Raw genomic sequence first — 23,386 nt, 5'->3', positions numbered from 1 at the left:
ACAAGAGACCAAAGGCGCGCTACATCATCTGGCCCCTCATTGACCAGAAGTCCTGCTTCAATGCCATGATCACTGCAGGTTAAGTACTAGCATGACCGTGTTCAATACCACTCTCTGTAACATTATAAAAGTAAGTTATGCCCTACAGTTTCTTGTACTCCCCATTCCTGCTCTAGATGCACCTATCAGTTCAGCTAGTTTTGAAAATGACTTAACTTTTCTAAGAGCTGCCTAAAATGCATGCTATACTTGACTCGTAGGGCCTAACTTTTGCAGAGTGTGACATGCTCCCATTCATTCATCCCTGCTTAGTGCAACATTTCTCTCTGTTTCTATTTTCAAGAATTCGGCGCACGGCTCACACATGAAAACACTTAATAAAGTATCTTGCGCTCTGCTCATGCCGGCAAACGTTATGCGTCCACTACCCCACTGTAGCTCCCCTGCAAGGCAACTCTTGTCCAACCCCAACATTGACCACTTTTGCTCGTTGTAACCATGAACAGGGTTTGAACCCGTAGTGGTGAGAACATTTTGGAAGGCGATGAGCTGAGAACAGATCTGGAGTCTGTGGACCTTAAGATGCAAGAGCTGGGAGCAGAGAACATCCTTTGTGTCCACTCCACTACTTCTTGCTTTGCCATCTAATCATGGTTAAATAGAGCTGTAACAAATAAAATGTCCATGTCCTATTATCATGTGCTATTATAACTGGTATCACTGGAAACAAATGTTATTTGTATAGTCTGCATGCTGTTTTATTATATAGTCTATTATATATACGTCATGACATTACTCACAGAAGCATACTTCCATATTATTACAGTGTATGTTGGGTGAAGATTACCAGGGCATTATTTGATAATGACTTTCCTCTGTTCTGAAAGATTGGAGGAGCTAGCCACAATGTGTGCCAAATATGACATCCTCCATGTTGTCAACAATTCTTATGGAGTGCAGTCATCCAAGTGTATGCACTTTATTCAGCAGGTACTACTGCTCCAACTCCTCTTTCATAAATCATATTTTTCCGTTCCATAGGCATAGCAAAGTTGGGTTATTTTCATAATCTATTCAGGGGGCTCATGTTGGAAGAATCGATGCCTTTGTACAAAGCCTGGACAAAAACTTCATGGTTCCAGTAGGTGGTGCCACAATTGCTGGTTTCAATGAGTCTTTTATTTCAGGAGATCAGCAGAATGTATCCAGGTTAGTGCTGTTTCATATCACTAAGGGCCATATGTGTTTGAACCAAGCCTGCAACATTTTTGTGTAAAGTTGCTATTACCTGGATTAGCTACTAGTTTACTGTTATCATAGGGCTCATCTAGTGTAATTGTTCCGCCAGCTCTCAGTGTCTCTGTGCTCTGTTGTATTCCTGTGTGTCTGTATTGTCTCTGCCTGTCTTATGCTGGTGCCACATTCCATTTCCCCTCTGAAATGTTGGAAGTTTGTTCATTTTGGTAGCACAAGGTCTCGATCTAATGCCCATCTTGGGGAAGCTACTTGGTGTGCTGGATTATATTCCAGCCCAGCACTAATGCCAGTTTCAAATAATCAACATGTCATGAAATCAGGTATGTTAGTGCTTGGCTACAATAAAGACCTGCATGTGGTAGTATGTGTTGTAGTAGGATACGTTGCCTAAAAGATGAGAATAAAATAAACAGAAATATCAGTTTGCAACTATTTCAAGTGAGTGCTGGTCCCCTTTTTTCCTTGTTATGTGATTGACTGTTGACTTCAAGCTTCCTTTCTCTGTTTTTACTTAAGAATATAGATTTGAGTGCATTCCTTTCCTTTTACCTGTAATAATGTTCTCTAGGATTGGAGTTGGAGACCACTGGGCTAGATTTGAAGCATTCAAAGCCATAATAATTATCAATTCATTATATGAATTGGAACCATTTAAGGAAACAAATAATTGAGAGGAATCAGTATTGGTACTGAAATTGATACAGTCATAGTAAGGGTTCATGTTAGAAAGTGTTTGTGCCCTTTTAGTATGATGTTGACTGCCCTCTGTCTACAGGTCAAGCATCAGCCTCCCCCTGCCCGGATGTGCTCATCACCCTGCTCACCATGGGGGCCAGCGGCTACAGGAAAAAGGTAAGACCTCTACTCCACTGAACAGGGTTGGGGCCCAATTCAGTATTCATTCAGTTTAGGAAATGAAATGAAACTCATTAGCATGTATTTTAATTTAGTTGCGCATCTTTGTAAACGGGTGATTGCCAGCTCTGTGTATCCTCTACTTGAATTGTAGTTTTGTCTCCAAGATTACATGCAGAGGGGTAGGGCGACATCAAGGACAAATCCATCCAGGTGAAGCTGAGGAGTTTCCAAAATAGTCCCTGTTGGGTCCTTTTACAAAAGTAGAGCTAACAATGCAGTAGTTTTTTATTTAACCTTTATTTAACTAGGCAAGTCAGTTAAGAACAAATTCTTATTTACAATGATGGCCTACCCCAGCCAAACCCGGATGAGTTGGGTCAATTGCGCCGCCCTATGGGACTCCCAATCACGGCCAGTTGTGATACAGCCTGGATTCGAATCAGGCACTGTAGTGACGCCTCTTGCACCGAGATGCATTGTCTTAGACCGGTGTGCCACTCGGGAGTATACTAAACACGCTATCATCACCATTTACAGACACTCCAAGGCAATATATGTGGAAAATCTGACTTGCAAAGGTGATGAAAATTGCTCTTGTCTTTTGTACTGGAAATTCCGAGCTGGTCTCCTTAGCCAGTACTCAAGCAGGGTTATTTTGTGTCGGTTCCTAAAGGTGACTGTATGCACCATAAAAGGTTGCTTCCTATTGGATACCATACAATGTCCGGAATGCTATCAGTGTAATGTTTGCTCAAATCCACCCAGGAAATACCTCTTGCCTGTCACGTGACCTGGCAATGTCAGACTTTATTGATTTCAATTGGTCTTGATCATGAATATTTGAAGTCTGAACCAGATTATGGCCATGTAGGATAGCATCAAAGCCTTCAAAGTCGGCTGCAATGTTGAACAAGCTTATTAATACCATCTGCAGCTTTAATGATTTCATAACATCCCCTGGCGAGTCAACAGCTTTGAATAATTAATGTCATGAAAGGACTCTTTCTCATTTAAGGGTAACTCTCAATGCTAATTTCAGCCTTTGCCCAACCCCTTCAATTAAAAAATGCATTTAGGTGAAAGTTGTGGGAATTCAATCAAACCCGCATTTCAATATTTACGCAGTAGCTCTTTTTCCAATGGTCAAATTAACTCACAGATTGTTCTCGGGTACTGTATAAAAACCTACAACTGCTACCAGGGTGACCACGCTCACAGGTGTGATTTCAGATTTCAGAATTAGAAGTGTGTGGGCACGGGATGAATATTGTAAATAAAAAAATATATCTGCCCCATGTGGGATTAGAACTCCCAACCATTAAACTATGAGCCAACTCTATTATAGTGGACTACGCCACCAATCAATTGTTAAGAAAAAGTTAAGTTAAGAAAAAATGGTCACTGACGACCCCATGGCACTTATTGTGAGAGTAGGGTGTTAACCCCGGTGTCCTGGCTAAATTCCCAATCTGGCCCTCATACCATCACGGCCACCTAATCATTCCCAGCCTCCAATTGGCGCATTCATCCCCCCTCCTCTCCCCTTAACTATTCCCCAGGTCATTGCTGTAAATGAGAATGTGTTCTCAGTCAATTTACCTGGCACTTATTGTGAGAGTAGGGTGTTAACCCCGGTGAAATAAAAAGATACACACACACACACACACAAGTAGGAAGTTATATACTCTTAGGTTGGAGTAATTAAAACTTGTTTTTCAACCACTCCACATATTTCTTGTTAACAAACTATATCGTTTTGGCAAGTCGGTTAGGACATCTACTTTGTGCATGACACAAGTAATTCTTTCCAACAATTTACAGTTTACAGACAGACTATTTCACTTATAATTCACTGTATCACAATTCCAGTGGGTCAGAAGTTTACATACACTAAGTTGACTGTGCCTTTAAACAGCTTGGAAAATTCCAGAAAATGTCATGGCTTCTGATAGGCCAATTGACATAATTTGAGTACCTGTGGGTGTATTTCAAGGTCTACCTTCAAACTCAGTGCCTTTTTGCTTGACATCATGGGAAAATCCGAAGAAATCAGCCAAGACCTCTGAAAAAAATGTGTTGACCTCAACAAGTCTGGTTCATCCTTGGGATCAATTTCCAAATGCCTGAAGGTACCACGTTCATTTGTACAAACAATAGTACGCAAGTATAAACACCATGGGACCACACAGCCGTCATACTGCTCAGGAAGGAGACTCGTTCTGAACGTACTTTGGTGCGAGAAGTGCAAATCAATCCCAGAGCAACAGCAAAGGACCTTGTGAAGATGCTGGAGGAAACGGATACAAAATTATCTATATAAAGTATCCCAGTAATACTGGTCCTATATCGACATAACGAAGGTTTGCAACTGCACATGGGGACAAAGATCGTAGTTTTTGGAGAAATGTCCTCTGGTCTGATGAAACAAAAAATAACTGTTTGGCCATAATGCCCATTGTTATGTTTGGCGGAAAAAAGGGGGGGCTTGCAAGCCGAAGAACACCATCTCAACCGAGAAGCACGGGGGTGGCAGCATCATGTTCTGGGGGCGCTTTGCTGCAGGAGGGACTGGTGCACTTCACAAAATAGATGACATCATGAGGGCAGGAAAATTATGTGGATATATTGAAGCAACATCTCAAGACATTTGCTTGGTCGCAAATGGGTCTTCAAAATGGACAATGACCCCAAGCATACTTCCAAAGTTGTGGCAAAATGGCTTAAGGACAACATAGTCAAGGTATAGGAGTGGCCATCACAAAGCCCTGACCTCAATCCTATAGACAATTTGTGGGCAGAACTGAAAAAGCATGTGTGAGCAAGGAGGCCTACAAACCTAACTCAGTTACACCAGCTCTGTCAGGTGGAATGGGCCAAAATTCACCCAATTTATTGTGGGAAGCTTGTGGGAGGCTATTTGACACATTTGACCCAAGTTAAACAATTTAAAGGCAATGCTACTAAATACTAATTGAGTGTATGTAAACTTCTGACCCACTGGGAATGTGATGAAGGACATAAAAGCTTAAATAAATTATTCTCTCTACTATTATTCTGAAATTTCATTCTTAAAATAAAGTGTTGATCCTAACTGACCTACGACAGGGAATTTTTACTAGGATTAAATGTCAGGAATTGTGAAAAACTGAGTTTAAATGTATTTGGCTAAGGTGTATGTAAACTTCTGTCTTCAACTGTATGTGGTTACTGTAGGTGAGTCGTTTTTGAAAGTGCCAATGTTAAGTGTCTCTGTCCCCCTCTCTCCCTCCCCCTCCATCTCTTTTGTAACAAGCAGCCACGTTGTTGTCATTCCGTTTGGGACCTGTTTTTAATGTATTAAATGTGTATGTTTATCTAGTCACAATTTAATTAGCTAGTAAATAAATAATTAAATCAACTAGTGTAGTACTGAATCATAAGCAAGGCTCGGGTTTATGCAGACGCAAGAAGGTTATGATGGGTCAGAATGATATGATACGAGGTTATGATTAATAAGTTTACATTTACATTTAAGTCATTTAGCAGATGCTCATTTTTATAAATGTGATAGCTAAAGACCTTCTAGAGTTTAATTGGGGATATGGTAACTCTTTAAAGAACCGCTCTTGTGGTGCCCTAGATCCTAATGAGTTAATTGTTACATGATTAATTTAATCGGGTAACAATTTAACATAGTTAGATAAATAAGTGTTCAGATCAATGTTATAGTCAAGTCACAACAAATGTAAATACATTTGTGCATAACATTTGAAAGAAACTTATCTGGGATCTTTTTATTTCAGCTCATGAAACATGGGACCAACGCCTTACATATTGCGGTTATATTTTTGTTCTGTGTAAATTGGCACTCCTTCTCTGAGACGCTTGATACATATGGCCTTTGATTTCAGCACTACAGGTTTTTTTATTCGTTGACCCTCTCCCGTAGGGACAATCCATGCCATCTTTGAGAAGTGCAACAACCACTACACATGGAAGAAGGTCACCACCACCGTGCACAACATCATAGTCGGCAAACTGTGGATCGACCAGGTGAGATGAACTTGGAGGGAACAAAAATACACACCTACTCATTGAAGGGTTTTTAGTTATTTGTACTATTTTCTACATTGTATAATAATATTGAAGACATCAAAACTATGAAATGACACATCATGTAGTAACCAAAACGTGTTAAACATATCAAAATATTTTATATTTGAGATTTTTCAAATAGCCACCCTTTGCCTTGATGACAGCTTTTCACACTCTTGGCATTCTCTCAACCAGCTTCATGAAGTAGTCACCTGGAATGCATTTCAATTAACAGGTGTGCCTTCTTAAAAGTTAATTTGTGGATTTTTTTGGTGTTGTGTTGTGACAAGGTAATGGGGGTATACACAAGATGGCCCCATTTGGTAAAATACCAAGTCTATATTATGGCAAGAACAACTCAAATAACCAAAGCGAAACGACAGGCCATCATTACTTTAAGGCATGAATGTCAGACAATACTGAACATGTCAATAACTTTGCAAGTTTCTTTTAAGTGCTGTCGCGAAAACCATCAAGCGCTATGATGAAACTGGCTCTTATGAGGACTGCCACAGGAATGGAAGACCCAGAGTTACTTCTGCTGCAGAGGATAAGTTCATTAGAGTTACCAGCCTCAGAAATTGCAGCCCAAATAAATGCTTCACAGAGTTCAAGTAACAGACACATCTCAACATCAACTGTTCACAGGAGACTGCATGAATCAGTTATTCATGGTCGAATTGCTGCAAAGAAAACCACTACTAAAAGACACCAATAAGAAGAAGAGACTTGCTTGGGCCAAGGAACACGAGCAATGGACATTAGCCCGGTGGAAATTTGTCCTTTTGTCTGGAGATCAAATTGGAGATTTTTGGTTCGAACCGCTGTGTCTTTGTGAGATGTGCTGTGGATGAACGGATGATCTTCGCATGTGTATTTCCCACCGTAAAGCATGGAGGAGGAGGTGTGGGGGTGCTTTGCTGGTGACACTGTGATTATTTAGAATTCAAGGCACACTTAACCAGCATAGCTACCACAGCATTCTGCAGCGATACGCCATCCCATCTGGTTTGCGCTTAGTCCCACTATCATTTGTTTTTCAACAGGACAATGACCCAACACAAGGGCTATTTGACCATGTGGTCTCCACATGCCCCCGACCTCAACCAAATTGAGATGGTTTGGGATGAGTCTGATCGCAGAGTGAATGAAAAGTAACCAACAAGTGCTCAGCATATGTGGGAACTGCTTCAAGACTGTTGGAAAAGCATTCCAGGTTAAGCTTGCTTGAGAGTGCAAATCTATAATCTAGGCAAAGGGTGGCCATTTAAAGAATATAAAATATATGTTGATTTGTTTAACACTTTCTTGGTTATTTCATAGTTTTGATGTCTTCACTATTATTCTAAAATGTAGAAAATAGTAAAAATAAAGAAAAACCCTTGTAGGTGTATTTTTCTTTTATGATTATTTGCCAGTGGGTATTGGTTTATGCCCAATCTTCAATTCTAGTCTGGAGACATTGATGTGGTAAATCAAGAGACGGGAGATCGCTGCCATTTGAAGTTTGCTCCTTACAGCTACTTCTCTAGAGATGTGGCCAGGAAGGTAGGAGGTGTACACATTTGACGTTTATGTAACAGACTAAAAAGAAGACATAAATCTGTACCTTTCCTTCTTTCCACCTGTATTTCTGGTTCCTTTGCCTTTTCTGTATCTCTCCATATCTCCGTCTAGGTGATGGATAAGGATGGGAAGGCGCACTATGTGCTGCCGGGGACCTGGGATGAGAAGATGGAGTTCTCCAGGGTCATGCAGAGCAGCAAGGGAGAGAACGGCACCGAGGGCCAACAGAAGACTGTCTACCAGACGCTCAAGGCCAGGGAGCTGTGGTGGAAAAACCCTCTACCGTGAGTGTCTGACTTGTTTTGTGTGTCCTCTTTTCCTGCCAGCCACCATAAGATACAGCACAATACAGTACTGATATTTAGCTGTAAATGGAATGTTGAGAAAGTCTCCACACAAATTTCACCAATTAGAGACTATTGAGGTATGGCATGGTGGTCTGTCTCTCCCGCTCTTTTTCCGTACAGCAAATAACTTTCTGTATTGTCCAATGGCACTGCATAAAATATCCCGAAACAAACTGAAGATGCATCCAATGAGTCACAAGCTTGATGTAGTCATTTGCTAGGAATATTAAACTTTTGACTACACTGGAAGTGAATTTGTCCAAATACTTGTGACTTCATCTCATCGGGGGACTAGATCCATAAAGTCGAATTGAATAGCCCCCGCGATATGCAACTTTTCAGGGAAGTCAGGAACCAATATACACAGTCAGTCCATGGAGAATAAGAGCACCTACTCCCAGCTGCCCACTGCACTGAGGCTAGGAAACACTGTCACCACCGATTAATCTACTATAATCAAGAATTTCAATAAGCATTTTTCTACTGCTGGCCATGCTTTCAACCTGGCTACCCCTACCCCGGCCAACAGGCCCCCTGCTTCTCCTTCACCCAAATCCAGATAGATGATGTTCTGAAAGAGCTGCAAATTCTGGATCCCTACAAATCAGCTGGGCTGGACAATGTGGACCCTCTCTTTCTAAAATTACCAGCCGAAATTGTTGCAACCCCTATTACTAGCCTGTTCAACCTCTCTTTCATATTGTCTGAGATCCCTAAAGATTGGAAAGCTGCCGCGGTCATCCCCCTCTTCAAAGGGGGAGACACTCTAGACCCAAACTGTTATAGACCTACAGTGGGGCAAAAAAGTTTTTAGTCAGCCACCAATTGTGCAAGTTCTCCCACTTAAAAATATGAGAGAGGCCTGTAATTTTCATCATAGGTACACTTCAACTATGACAGACAAAATGAGAAAAAAATCACATTGTAGGATTTTTAATTAATTATTTTGCAAATTATGGTGGAAAATAAGTATATGGTCACCTACAAACAAGCAACATTTCTGGCTCTCACAGACCTGAGGCTCCTCTGTCCTCCACTCGTTACCTGTATTAATGGCACCTGTTTGAACTTGTTATCAGTATAAAATACCTTTTAGAAGCAAGAGTTATTTTATACCTCCAGCCAATCGCATATTGCAGACTTGTGGAAAATGATGTTGGACTTCTCCTTAAGAATAAACAGGGATCCAAATCCAAACCCAATAATGAAAAACAAGCTTTGCTTGATTTACAATCTGATACGTCAGTCCTTATTCGTCCCGCTGATAAGGGTGGGTCGGTTGTACTCATGGATAGGACAGCTTATGTACATGAGTGTCATAGACAGATGCTTGACAACAGCTTTTGCAAGAAACTCAGAAGTGACCCCACTTCCCAATTTCAGAATACTATTTTGACTGTCCTAGATGGGTATTTAAGTTCTGGTCAGATAACCAAAAAATAACATGCTTTTTTGGCTATTCAACACCCTAAAATTGCCACTTTCTATACTTTGCCGAAATTACACAAGAATGTTACACAACATCCAGGGCGCCCTATTGTAGCGGGCATTGATGCAGTAACGGGGGAAAGAGCCTCAGATCCACAAAGTCCCTTCCACCAGGTGGCTGATGAGATATGTTGGCACGACTGCCATATTACATCTCCATCCCAAAGCCCTTGCTTGGAAGTGTACTTCGCCAGACTGCCAAGAACCTTGCCCTCACCCAGGAAGTGATGACATCATAGGCCTTGTTGATCTCTGCACCAAACAGGATGCTCTTGCCAGCATACTTGCAGTCCAACATGTATGCTGCCTCGTGTACGGGCTTCAGGCAGAAGTCTTCACGCTTTTTGATGTATTTCAGAACTGCAGTTTCCTCTGCTTGGAGCAACAGTGAAGTGGGCAGGGCAGTACGGATTTATTTTCTTACCTCTGCAAGCAAAGTCTGAACATCAGACAGGATGGCATTGTCTCCCTCAATCCGTGCAAAGGCTACTGCTATAGGTTTCAGGCTGCTTACCACTCTCTCCCAAGAGGATCCTCTTGATGGGGCTGTCCATATCGGCAGACTGTGATATGGCCATTTCTTGGAGAAACTCCTTCCCCTCCAGGAGACTGTCAAACATGATGACAACACCACTTCAACGGGTGTTGCTGGGCAGCTTCAATGTGGCGCTCTTATTCTTCTCACTTTGCTTGGTAAGGTAGATTGCTGCTTTAACTTGATGACCCTTCACATACCTAACCAATTTCATTGGCTCTCTTGTAGTGTGTATCCATTGTTTTCAGTGCCATGATGTCCTTGAGGAGCAGATTCAATGCATGAGCAGCACAGCCAATGGGTGTGATGTGAGGCTAGGACTCTTCTACTTTAGACCAAGCAGCCTTTATGTTCACAGCACTACCTGTCACCAGTGCAAATACCTTCTGTGGTCCAAGGTCAAAGATGACTGCCTACATCTGCAATGTAGAGACAAGTGTGTATGTTGTCCCTTGTGTATGTGCTCTTGTAGAATACTGGTTGAGGGGTGGAGATGATGTACTTAAATATTCCTTGCTCACGAATGTTCGACCACCCATCAGAGATGATTGCAATACAGTCTCCTTTCTCTTTTATTTGCCTGACCTTCACTTGAACTCTGAACTCTGCATCCAGCAAATTAGCAGATAAAGCATGTCTGGTTGGAGTGGTGTATGCTGTGAACAGCAGAGGTGAACCAGTTGCATACATAGCTCGAGCAAGACATTATCAGCATTTCTCTGACTACGTTCCTCCATGGAGTCCAAAAAACTTCTGGTTCCAGGAGGACCATGAGCTGTTGTTATCGATAAAGTGTCTGATTTCATAATTTTCACCTCGAATAGAAGTAGAGGGACTTTTGTCAGAGGTTGCTTGTTGTGAGCGCTGAGGGAACTTTGGGCACTTGGCCAGATGATTTTGCATCTTTGTTGCATTATTCACATATGATTTGGCACAGTATTTGCAAATGTACACAGATTTCATTAGCTGCAGTGAAATATCTCCACACATCAGATAGTGCCCGTGGCATTTTCCTGTAAAGACTAGAAAAATTAGTGAAAAAAAACAAAAACAATTCCATGTACAGATAAATAGTTAAGCAGTTAGATTAAACAACTCCTTTGTAAGATAATTTTATCTGTATGGGAACAGGTGAATTAACACTCCTCAAGTTAGCAGGCTCAAGCACGCTAAAACCCACATGGTAGCAAAAACTAACTAGCAGAATTTTTTTTAACACACTTTGCTGTAGGCTACTATTTACTAGTTAACAAAAAATCATGTATGTCATGTAAAATATATTCACCCCACCCAGTATTGTAATCAAAACTTCAGAAATCATGTAGTCCTTGGCTCAGACAGTGTTGTTGTGTGGGCTCAATAGCATCTCATTAGTGTGATGGAAGAGTGCACTGCACATGTGATTGAAGAATGCACTGTGTATGCAGAGGGTTGCAATTCCATTGAATTGGAGGTAGTTTAACCAAAATATGCTACAAGACCCAGAATTGCCTTGTGTGTCCCACTGTTAGGAAATTATGATTAATATGACTGAACAAATCATTTTAAATGGAACTGTAAGTAAACTTATACTCTGTTTTATTATATCTGATTAACAATATGAGTTCATCAGAAGGGATTGTGAGACACGGACAAGGAGTAATAAAAAGTTAATGAACACCATTCCAACTAGGCAGAAACGAATGGGTTGTGGACTGTGAAAACACATAAGGTCGTTAGCCTATGGTTGACCCTACTGAAACTTAGCTCTGGGTTTTTTAGATAAGGCAGTGAGTGCATTCGTAGGTTTTCTGTTCATTAAAACTGTCAGTTCAGTGGTGATCGATAATGTTGAGGGGTCAAAAGTTATCTGGGAGTGTGTTAGTAAGTTAGAATGAACTTTTCACCTTACTTTGTCCCGGTCGAGAGGAGGGGATTCTGTTAAAGCAGTGAAATGACGTCATGATCTGTATATAAACTGCTGCATGTGTTTAAGTGGTAGCACGCTCCAAGAATAAATTCTATTACCTATTATTGAAAGACTGGTCTGCGTCTATTTTATGCAAACAAGAAATCTTACAAATTCTCATAAAATAGATTAAGGGCTTTCAATTGATGAAAGCACATTGGCATAATTAAACTATATTAACACCCACAAAAAAGATTCACTGTTATAAGCTAACTTTTTTGATGAATTTGAGAAAAATTCCCCAAATTCCCGGGCTTAACTTCACATGGAAAGTTTCCGACCCTTTGCAACCCTAGCTGTGAGTGCCTTGTTCTCTCCTTGGAGTATGAAAATGTCACTCTAGCTAAACTCAAAATTCAAAAGGCACTCGCACATCTGACCTATCTTTTTTGCAGGTGGATGGTAACAGTTTAATAAAAGGAGGGAATCCACACACTGCTCTTGATAGTATCACTGCTCTTTAATTAGCTTTACGTATCGGCCTCATGGCCTTCGTCAGAGCTTTTGAGTTTTTTCAATTAAGCACCCTTATGTAGACCTTGCCCCACCCACATATGTTCCACGCATCAAATGTGGTTGGATTTGAGGGAAATCAAGTGCTTCCAAATATAACAATATGCATTTCATAAATATTCAAAAAGTGTGTACATAAAACGTATTAAACACGTCTGTAAAACCACAATGAGGACATTGACCTACCAAGCAAGTTTTCATAAATCATTGGGTACAGCGCAAGAAAACCATCAGAGTAATCTGAAATAGGGGCATAATTCATGTTCAAATTCACAACATAACATACATAGGCATTTCATTAAGACCTTTAGGAAATAATGTCTGGAGGGTGAAAATCCCCAAACATTCTCTTTCGCTCAGAATATTATTAATGTCACCTCCCCTGTCTGATATCTTAACTTTCTCTATGCCACAAAATCTAAAAAGTAGAGGTAATTTAAAATGTGGATAATCTGTATAATCCCTGTCTTTTCTCCTAATTGGACTTTTATGTTTTATGATTCTCTGTTTGTATAATCCCTGTCTTTTCTCCTAATTGGACTTTTATGTTTTATGATTCTCTGTTTGAGAGAACGAGAGGTTTTACCTACATAGCCCAGCCCACATGGACATTTAATAATGTAGATAACATAGCAGTAATAATGTAATTTATTTGTGGAGCACGTAATAATGTAATTTATTTGGAACCGTTTTCCTGTATGGGGGTGGCAGAAGTATTAACACTTCATCATATTGTTGCGCTGCGCGCATCCTCTGCATTTATAGCTACCATTTGGAAGAGGGCGTAAAAGAGCCTGGCTGATTTTCTTTTGTGGCTGGCAGTTGGCATGGACCAATTTATTGCGTAAATTGCGACCTCTCCTATATACAATAAGTGGTGGATTCTTAAATCCAGCTGGCAAAACTAGGTCCGATGATAAAACATGCCAGTGTTTCTTCAAATCAAATCAAATCAAATTGACAGCATCTTGAAAGTATGTGGTTGTGAACATTACAGAGTGTTCTTTAGCTCTAGTGGTCTCTTTTTTTGTAGTATTTAATCTTGTGTTTTCCCCAATGCCAAATGAAGAGCTTCATCCACACATTGTGGAGAATAGCTTGTTCTTAGAAACCTATTGCTCATCTCCTCTGCTTTTTCTAGATAGTCCTCTGTGGAGTGGCATATACGGCGCAGTCTTGGAAGTCCGCTTTTTAATGGTTCAGGGTAGAAGCTGTCCCCCTGTAATAGTATTTATGTCTGTTTCTTTTCTATGTTTCTTTTCTATACAGAGTTGTAAACAGGGTTCCATTTGTTTTCTCAATCCACATATCGTGGTAATGAGCACATTCAATAGTGAATTTGAGATTGGGGTCAATGTCATGTAATAATGCTGACAGATCTTCTCCCGTTCCTCCCCATATGCCAAAAATGTAGTCAATATATCGATACCACTTCAGGACTTTATTCAAAAATTGATTTTAGTTTTCATTATTAACAAAACGTTCTTCAAAAAGACCCACGTAAAGGTTCGCATAGCTCGAAGCGAATGTGGTGCCAATCGATGTTCCATTCGTTTGGAGATAGTATTCATCATCAAACCTGAAATACTTAGACATCAAAACATAGCAAGCCAGCTCTAGAATAAAGGTTGTTGGTGGGTATTTGTTAGTATCTCTGTCTCTCAAATAGTGAGCTAGGGCTGCCAGCCCCCCGTATGGGGAATGCTGTTATATAGACCCAACATCTAAAGTGACCAAAATACATTCTTCTGTTAAACCCGTTATTGGTGTGATCTTGTTTATGAAGTATATAGAGTCTTTCCCATATGATGGCAATGCTTGCACATGAGTTTTAATAAAAGTCTACAAAGTTCAACAATGGCTCTGACATTGAGCCCATTCCTGCCACCACTGGTCTGCCTCGATAATTGCCTTGTTGTGTGTTAGGTTTGTGTAATTTCAGCAAAATGTAGAGGCATGGACATATATATGTCACATTTGCAGCAAAGGTATTGTTAGGTTCATTTTTTCCTTTCTTGTCAATCATTGGTTCATTGGTGAAATTAGCATTATGACTATCTTTAATTAAATAATTCAAAAACCTTTATTAATGCAATTGCAGACAGAAGTTGACAAACAGGAACATAGCACGCATGTTTCTGAGTAAGTTCTGCATCAAACAAAAGGTCTCAAGTTGTTTTATTAAACCGAAGTTCCGCCTTAGTGATGTCACTGACCACATCATTACCTTTTTACTCCTGAGACCAAAACCCTGCATCCACAGCTGTATAAACATAGAGTTTCAGTGTTTATCTAAAAGCTAGGCTATAAATGTCCCCTCCCCAAAGTTGATTTAGTGTGGAATGTCTGAGTAGTCTCGTCTCCCACACTCCCCTGCAGAGTTCTGTCTCAGTCACACATTGTGAGTGAGTGAGAGAGAAAACAACTGTGGAAGAATTCTAAAACTATATAATTAATATATTGTTATTAATCTGTAGTCTAGGACCCTATAAATGTAAGGCGGGAGGGGTATTATTATTATTAATATAACATAAGCATAATCAATTATTCTAATACATCAAACATTTGTACAGCCCCAAATCATGACCCCTAGGTGCATCCTGACAGTATTCAGGTTTTGAGATAAGGTTATTTAATAGGGCTTGCTCCAGATTAGAGCATATATCCCTTTGGAACACCTGTGTGGATCAACACTCAGTTTTCTATAGAAACGTTCATTACTGAGTTGTCTCTGAATCTCTTTGTATTTTTCATAGTCTAAAACAACCACAGCACCCCCGTTGTCTGCAGATTTAATAACCAAAGATGAATCTTTCATTCGTTTATCTCATTCCTGTTCTTCTGTTCTAGTGCGGTTCTTCTGAATGTGGTTTGTTTTTCTCAAATATACTGACATGGCTTCTTGTTCGACTAACCTACAATGGGTATTAATTGAAGAGTTTTTAACCATAGGACAGAATTTGCTTTTGGGCTTAAAATGGGTACCAGTTCTTTGTTGGGTTTCTAGGCCTGAAACAGTGTTTTGAGAGAACACGTCCTTAAGTTTAATCTTGCAAAATAATTTAAAGAGATCTACTTTCATATCAAATGGATTGTCTGTACATGTACAGTGGTTGCTCCACTAAAAGTTTTGCGATTATGATGTGGGACTTAGATGTAATTTGTGGTTTAGTATGGTTCCCTGCACTTCATTGCCCCAGACCAGCGCAAGGGGGAGATGGAGCACTGATTATGCTTTTGGGTCCTACTGTGTCTCGACAATGAATGGGCGACATAAACCTAAATAGAAACTGATAATTGTGCACAACTTCAGTATTACTTACTAAAGCTGTTGTTACGCTAAGGTTTTTATTTTATTTTGTTAGGATTATTTATATAAAAGCCAGTTGGATATTCTCACAGATATATAATTAACCCTGTTATTAGCAGGGTAATATATATTGGTCATATTGTTCATGGCTCCCGAGTGGTGCACAATGGGATTGCCTTGCAGGTCTCCAGCTGTATCCACTGAAAGCTGGCAAGGTTCGAGGCACGAGGGCAGGGGTCACGGGATGGGCACAGAAGACCGACCTAGCCCATGGGGAAGGGAGGAGGAGGGAGAGTGAGGATGTACCCCAGCACACGGCAACAAGGGACATTGCACTAATAATGGCACTGACTAGGGAAACGTTCCCGATGTTCTGTTCTTAGAGCCAGTCTGCACGTTCAAACTAAAAACAATGTAACTAATAATGGCATCTCTATGCTTTCGTTAATAAAATAATGATAAAAATACTCTTTCAAAATGACGATGTTGATTTAGTTATGGATCCATAACGAATTACTATGGGAATAAATACCACTGAATTACAGAAATATCCTCCAATCCTCTATATGTAATTGTTGAGTAATGTGCTGTTATAAATGGTGTAGGTCTCTTTTATTTAAAGAGCATATTGAAGTTAGAAGCAATAGGATTTGAAGCAATAGCCTACAACTATTTTAGCATCGTTTTGCGCTGCTCTGAGACAAGCATGGGGACTGGTCTTGATAAATCAATGAGATTTTATTTTGACTGAATCTCCGTTTGGATATTGGTTACAGTAGAAAATTATGGTGTAGAAATCTTATGCTCTTAGTGTAACCTTTATTGAACGAGGTAAGTCAGTTAAGAACAAATTCTTATTTACAAGGACGGGAATTCGTCGGGAATTGGGTCTCCCGCACGCCGCACGACACAGGGATTCTTTAGCTAAATAGCCCAGTACTGTACTGCATGCCGTCACAATGTACAGCACAATATTTTCAGTTCCATCCTACCAGAAACCCGGATGGTTTTGGGTTTTTCTTAGAATAGAAACACCATACTATTAATCAAATGAATCCCAATCTATAAAAGTAATTGGAAAGGTAGATACAAATTATTTGTGACATTGTGGTTACAAGCCATGCTTGTTGTGTGCCTTGAATTCTAAATAAATCACTGACAGTGTCACCAGCAAAGCACCCCCACACCATGTCACCACCTCCATGCTTCACGGTGGGAACCACACATGCAGAGATTATCCATTCATCTACTCTGCATCTCACAAAGACACAGAGGTTGGATTTGGACTCGGGACTAAAGGACAGATTTCCACCGGTCTAATGTCCATTGCTCGTGTTTCTTGGCCCAAGCAAGTCTCTTCTTATTATTGGTGTCCTTTAGTAGTGGTTTCTTTGCAGCAATTCGACCATGAAGCCCTGATTCACACGGTCTCTTCTGAACAGTTGATGTCAGTGTCTTGAATTATGTGAGGTACAATCTGAGGTGCATTTAATTGCCGATTTCTGAGCCTGGTAACTCTAATGAATTTATCCTCTGCAGCAGAGGTAACTCTGGATCTTCCTTTCCTGTGGCGGTCCTCATGAGAGCCACTTTCATCATAGCTCTTGATGGTTTTTGCGATTTACTGACCTTCATGCCTTAAAGTAATGGACTGTCATTTCTTTTTGCCTATTTGAGCTGTTCTTTCCATAATATGGACTTGATCTTTTACCAAATAGGGCTATCTTCTGTATACCACCCCTAACTTGTCACAACACAATTGGTAGGCTCAAAAGTATTAAGACATAAAGAAGTTCCACAAATTAACTTCTAACAAGGCACACCTGTTAAATGCATTCCAGGTGACTACTTCACGAAGCTGGTTGAGAGAATGCCAACAGTGTGCAAAGCTGCCAAGGGAAAGAGTGGCTACTTTGAAGAATCTCAAATCTCAAATATATTTTTATTTGTTTAACACCTCTTTGTTTACTACATGATTCCATGTGTGTTATTTCGTAGTTTTGATGTCTTCACTATTATTCTACAATGTAGAAAATGTGTAAAAAATAAAGAAAAAACCTGGAATGAGTAGGTGTCAACTTTTGACTGGTTGTGTGTGTGTGAATATATATGTTTCTAGGTAAGTGTGTGTACTGTATATATTCTGTATATATACTGTAAGCTGGCAGATAAAGTTAACTGAGAGCTCTCAATTGTTTTAAAGTTTTACAAACAATAAAATCCTTGGGGCACCTCGACAAGGACAGAGAGGGGTTAAAACATGAACATTACCGTCCAATCAGTGCAGAGAAGATAACAGGACAGAGGGAGCAGATTTACTTTGTTTCATTTAAAACCATTGCAAATAACTATGATGTTATATATGTATAGAAAATGGATTACCAAATAGTAATGATGATAATGGTATGGTTGTTTTATTTGGTTTTGGTGTTGTTTTTTTCCTGAAGCGGAAAGGGAGATCCCTTTCAAAACAGTAATCATCATGTGTGTGAAAGGACATATGACACTATATTTTAAGCAATTACTACCAGAATGTCAAACAGGTTGCTGTAATGTGTTTTTCATACTTTTGTCCCTCATTTATTTAGTTCTATGTGGAATATTTTTCACAGTTATTGGATAACAAAAAAAGGAAAGTTGGTTGCCAAAGAAATTCAATAGAAAATAATATATCTGTCTTGTTTAGTGGAAGCTGTGCGATATTGGTGGCGATTACTTAAGATTTTGACAACGAAATTTTAAAAAAGTTACATGAAGTCATTTGTGTGTATCTGGATATATTTCTTTGTCATTTGGATCAAGCTTGATCTTAATATACCTGGTTCCTCAGTCTCAATCTCTCTCAGGGTGTGCCCCGCCCTTTTGTTTGTTTCACATCGTTTCAATTGATGGGTGTTGTGCTAGTTGCATTAAAACCATTTGCAGTTATTATGAGGAAGACATCGAATGTTGGTACTGTTCAAATGGGTTGGATGCTGGGATGTCTGTAAGTCATCTCTGCGCATACACTAATGATCGTTTATGTTGTATTCCTCACACTATTTTTCAAGTCTCTCCAATTACAACTGACCTGAGAATCGGTTATCCCCCCTCCATGGTCTGGTGGTTGGCAAAAAAAAAAATTCTATTTGTTTCTATTTAATTTTATTGAACATGATTATAGTAATTAACTTGATTTTTACGTCTTTTAAATTCAAGTCCACTGTCCAAAACCTTTTAAAAAAACACTTGATTAAGACACCATTTATTTAGAGGTGTGTAGCCTTTGCAAAGATAAGTTATCACTAAAACAATTGAATTCTTCAGAATGAACTGTGTATGACTATTCTCTATTAATTCTCCTGTCACAGGCTCACACCTCTGTCTTTATATTTGAATTACATTTTATGATAAGGCTAGCAATCTCTCCCAACGTGTACTATACAGTATGTAATTCTGGCCTCTGTCAATGGAGCAGATTTGCTTTGAGCCAACATTTGAAAGGGCTGACTGGAACCTACCATCCTATACATTGTACAGTGTGTGAGAGACCCTGCTTGGCGAGGGGCTTTGGAGCAGGCTGACTGGACAGAGCCGTTGGGACCGAGGCTGTGTGAAAGGAAGGGTGGAGTTTCCACATCGCATTGAGTACACACACTGCTGTCTGCATCACTGTGCAGTACCGCCAGTCCACTGGAGAGGAGTGTCATAGAAGGGGAGGGGGGTTGTACAACAGCATACAGGCCGGCACAGGCTACATTACTATTGAGAGGGAGGGATGAGAACGCTGAATCAGTGAAACTGCATTATAGCCAGGGAGAGGGTGGGAGAGGGTGAACTGCAGGAGAGAGGGAAGGGAAAGATAGCCGCAAGGGTAAGAATTGTGATATCCTTTTAAAAAAGAGTAGTTAAATGTATCTTTGTGAAGGACAAATATAAACACAGGTTTACCTTGCATCTAAGGTTTCAATATCTGTAAATTTCAATCAAGGTCCAGACATTCAGTTAATTTCAAACCATTCAGTGAAAGTGTGTTTGGTGATTTTGTTATAGGTGAAAGTTCATAGGTTAAACGTTCACGGTGAGCTTGAGGTGGCCGTACACCTTGCTGCAGACCAGGAAAGGAAGCCAAGGTAAGAATTTGACAACATGATTTCTTATGGATTTCTGCAGCAATGGTGTTTGCTGGTATTGTTTACCTGCTCTGTCAGCAACCGGAAGTCTTTCATACCTCCAATTAGAGAATGGATGAGAGCTGGGAATGACAGAACTAGAAGTCACTAAGGGGTGTGGGTACAATATGCATCAAGGCAACCAAGTTTTTTTTTTAAACTCGTCATACTGTTAACGCTAAGCTAGTGAGCTACTATATCAAGAAACAGAATGCTAGTACAGGTGACATTTCCACGTGTGTGATACTGTTAAAATTACATTTTACTGTAACTCGGATTGCCATCCCATAGATGGAAGGAAGGGAGGTGGTGTTGCCGACTGTGTCCCGCGTTGCACTGTGTGGTGGTACCCATGGCAATGAGCTGTCAGGAGTGTACCTGGTGAGAGAGCGGCTGAAGAGGAAGAGGAAGGTGGAAGAAGACCACATCTCCGTGGTGACCGTGATGTCCAACCCGCGTGCTGTCCAGCAGTGTCGGAGATACACAGAGACAGACCTGAACCGCTGCTTCACCCATGCCACCCTTAGGTCTGATGATGATGATTATGATGATAAAGTATAAGGGAGAAGGTATGGTGGAGATTATAGTGATTATGAGTAATGTAGAAAAGAGACATGACGATGATGACATTTATGTCAAAAGGTATAATGTTGTTGATCATGATGATGGTCTTACGTTGGTAATGGTGAAAGTGAGGAAGGAGATGATGAGAATGAGCAGGATAAAGAGCATGATGATGAGGTTGGAGACAAAAGTTGTATTAGTATTGATGGTAATGACCATCCATTCATCCTTCTCTCTCTCCCTCTTAGTGGGCCTGTGACAGACAAAACCCCCTATGAGATAGTCCGGTCCCAGGAGCTGAACACCCTACTAGGTCCTAAAGGTAGTCCAGAGGCCATGGACCTGGTGTGTGACCTCCACAACACTACCGCTAACATGGGCCTGTGCCTCATCGCCTACTCAGACTGTGACTGGATCTCTCTTCACATCTACAGATACCTGCAGGCAAGAGAAAACAATCCTCACAGAGACTCATTATTTTGGATGCATTTTCTCATTAGATTGAAAATTGGGATAGTTCTATTCTTAAAGATCAATATGGATGAATGAAAGTTAACGAGGTATACAATGTTTTTTTTTTTTTCAATTAATTTAGGAACTCAGTAGGGTAGAAAATGAGGTTGGCCTTAACTAGTCTGCTTCTAACAATTCGGAATGATCTTTGAATAGTAGCCTAAAGTATGCTAAGAACTTTGAACCAGATCTATTTTGAGGATACACACAATCATGGTGGAAAAAAAGATCTGCGATTCTATGATCTTACCCACGTTATCTTGAGATGATTTCTGCCAGGTTACCACTGGGGTATTGACAATTGATTTTGTTTTCCAGAGACAAATGTCTGACATACCTGTGAGGTTCATTCACTTTGACCTTCCCCTCAATGAAGCATATTCCCTCGATTCTGTAGGCAAACATGGCTTTGGTGAGTTAGTAGGGAGGTGGGCTTCTTTACTACCAGTACATTTTTCATTTTTTTTTTGCCATGGTAGTCTGATGATGCACATCTCTCTGCATTTAGATTTTGTTCATACTTTTAAAATGGAACCTTCTTTTCCATTTTTAACGGTGCTTAGTTGATTGAGTTTGTTTTGACAATTTAAAAAGCACATATACAGCCAGTACATACTGTACATAAACAAATATATATCAAGGATAGCACAATAAAGTCAGTCACGTATTTCCATCACAATGGAAATACGTGACTGACTTTATTGTCCTACCCTTGATATATATTTGTTTGTGTCTCTCCAGAGAAAGATTAAGGCAGGAATTGTAAAACTAATGTTGCAATACATGCTATAATTGCGTACGATGTATTGGAATCATACTAGGTCATATGTGTATTTGAAATGCAATTCATGTAAATGTGTCTTTTTTCCTCTGCAGCGATTGAGATTGGTCCTCAGGCCCATGGAGTAGTCAGGTCCAATATTTTATCCACAATGCAAGAAGGGGTCCAGCACATGCTAGAATGGGTCCACCTCTTTAACTCAGGTACATGGCCTATAGAATCCTTTCCAACATTCAATTCAGCGCTGCTTTCAGATTGAAATAGTTCACTGTCCCACATGCTTGAATTGTAACCCCTCATTCAGATTCATCCCACAGAGCTTTCTCTTCCCCTCTTTCTCTCCCCCTCTCGCTGTCTCTCTCTTTCACAGGTACCCAATTTGAAGGAGGAAAAGTGGATGTGTACACCATGGTGAAAAATGTGGACTACCCAAGAGACTTTGAGACCCACGGTATTACAGCCGCCATTCATCCTCAACTCCAGGTATACAATGCCCTTGAAACTTTAACAACTGGACACTCACTCAGTATGGGATGCACAATAGTTCCTTGCTAAGTAACAGCAAAGCAATCTCTGGGTCAGGATTTGGTATACCCACACTCCTCCACTCTTTAACTCCTCTGTCTCTCTCTCCCCCCTCTCTCTCAGGATCGGGACTTCTGCCTCCTCCGACCCAATGACCCTGTGTTCCAGACTTTCTCTGGAGAGACACTAAAGTACAAAGGGACTGAGCCACTCTATCCATTCTTCATTAACGAATGTGCGTACTATGAGAAGGGCATAGCTCTCTCCCTTGCAAGACAGAGGAGTGTGGGGATACCATCCATCCGATCGGAGAGAGAAGGAGAACAGGGAAAGAGGAAAAGTTCAGCAGATGAATTGGAGGAGGAAGAAAACATTTAAGGGGAAATGGAGGGGGAAGGCTATCAGAAGCTAATAGAATATGGAGAGGAGAGTGATTCACTAAATGGACAACACAACTGAGAGCTAATTTCAAGTTCTTGATATGAATTGTGGATTAAAAAAAAGTTATGTAAAATGAGACACGTTGATCAAATGTTATTAACTTCAAATAATAATAAAAAAATCATTCATTGAAATGACAGCATTTGTTGATAAATGCTTACACACACCTCACCTTGTGAGGAAAACAGCACTGAACCTTTTTCTAAAATGTTTTATGAGTTGGAAAACACATTGGGAGGGATCTTATACTATTCCTCCATACAGACTCCTTCCAGATCCTTGATATCCTTCCTCTGCGCTTATGGACTGCCGTTTTCAATTCAAGCCACAGGTTTTCAACGGATTTCAAGTCTAGAGGCCAATTAACCCCAATGACATGAAAATATAATTCTTTGGCCAGACACCAGTGGTGGGTTTGTTATCGTAATGAGAATTCATAAGCAGAAAATAACCCTATACCTACTGAAAAATATGGTGGTGAATCTTTGATGCTATGGGGCTATATTGCTTCCACT

The 23,386-nt window shown here is 40.2% G+C and overlaps 2 protein-coding genes across 3 annotated transcripts; both read left to right on the top strand.

Moving 5' to 3' along the window:
* The first annotated feature begins 656 nt into the window (after positions 1–656).
* Positions 657–17,963, top strand: LOC115138222 (oxysterol-binding protein 2-like). 2 transcript variants are annotated; one of them, XM_029674837.2, is made up of 6 exons: positions 657–990; positions 2,033–2,109; positions 6,044–6,147; positions 7,642–7,737; positions 7,867–8,039; positions 17,738–17,963. In XM_029674837.2, exons 1-6 carry the CDS (start codon positions 920–922, stop codon positions 17,739–17,741), a joined length of 525 nt encoding a protein of 174 aa, XP_029530697.1. In that variant the 5' UTR covers positions 657–919; the 3' UTR covers positions 17,742–17,963. The 2 variants fall into 2 exon arrangements, with proteins under 2 accessions (XP_029530697.1, XP_064881638.1); XM_065025566.1 differs by lacking the exon at positions 7,642–7,737.
* A 99-nt stretch (positions 17,964–18,062) lies between these two features.
* LOC115138221 (N-acyl-aromatic-L-amino acid amidohydrolase (carboxylate-forming) B-like) lies at positions 18,063–23,008 on the top strand. Its single transcript, XM_029674834.2, has 8 exons — positions 18,063–19,749; positions 19,929–20,008; positions 20,339–20,574; positions 20,860–21,055; positions 21,443–21,536; positions 22,001–22,108; positions 22,276–22,388; positions 22,554–23,008. Exons 3-8 carry the CDS (start codon positions 20,339–20,341, stop codon positions 22,806–22,808), a joined length of 1,002 nt encoding a protein of 333 aa, XP_029530694.1. The 5' UTR covers positions 18,063–19,749; positions 19,929–20,008; the 3' UTR covers positions 22,809–23,008.
* The last annotated feature ends 378 nt before the right edge of the window (positions 23,009–23,386 follow it).

Source organism: Oncorhynchus nerka, linkage group LG12 (assembly GCF_034236695.1).
Source record: "Oncorhynchus nerka isolate Pitt River linkage group LG12, Oner_Uvic_2.0, whole genome shotgun sequence".
NCBI lineage: Eukaryota > Metazoa > Chordata > Actinopteri > Salmoniformes > Salmonidae > Oncorhynchus > Oncorhynchus nerka.
This window is presented reverse-complemented; position numbering and strand designations above follow the sequence as displayed.

Bases quoted from the DNA above. Each gene is read 5' to 3' on its own strand.
- LOC115138222 (XM_029674837.2), top strand. From the start codon at position 920: ATGACATCCTCCATGTTGTCAACAATTCTTATGGAGTGCAGTCATCCA. The intron at 991-2,032 runs GTACTACTGCTC...CTCTGTCTACAG, and splicing joins GTATGCACTTTATTCAGCAG to GTCAAGCATCAGCCTCCCCC. The intron at 6,148-7,641 runs GTGAGATGAACT...CTTCAATTCTAG, and splicing joins GCAAACTGTGGATCGACCAG to TCTGGAGACATTGATGTGGT.
- LOC115138221 (XM_029674834.2), top strand. From the start codon at position 20,339: ATGGAAGGAAGGGAGGTGGTGTTGCCGACTGTGTCCCGCGTTGCACTG. The intron at 20,575-20,859 runs GTCTGATGATGA...TCTCCCTCTTAG, and splicing joins TTCACCCATGCCACCCTTAG to TGGGCCTGTGACAGACAAAA. The intron at 21,056-21,442 runs GCAAGAGAAAAC...TTTGTTTTCCAG, and splicing joins ACATCTACAGATACCTGCAG to AGACAAATGTCTGACATACC.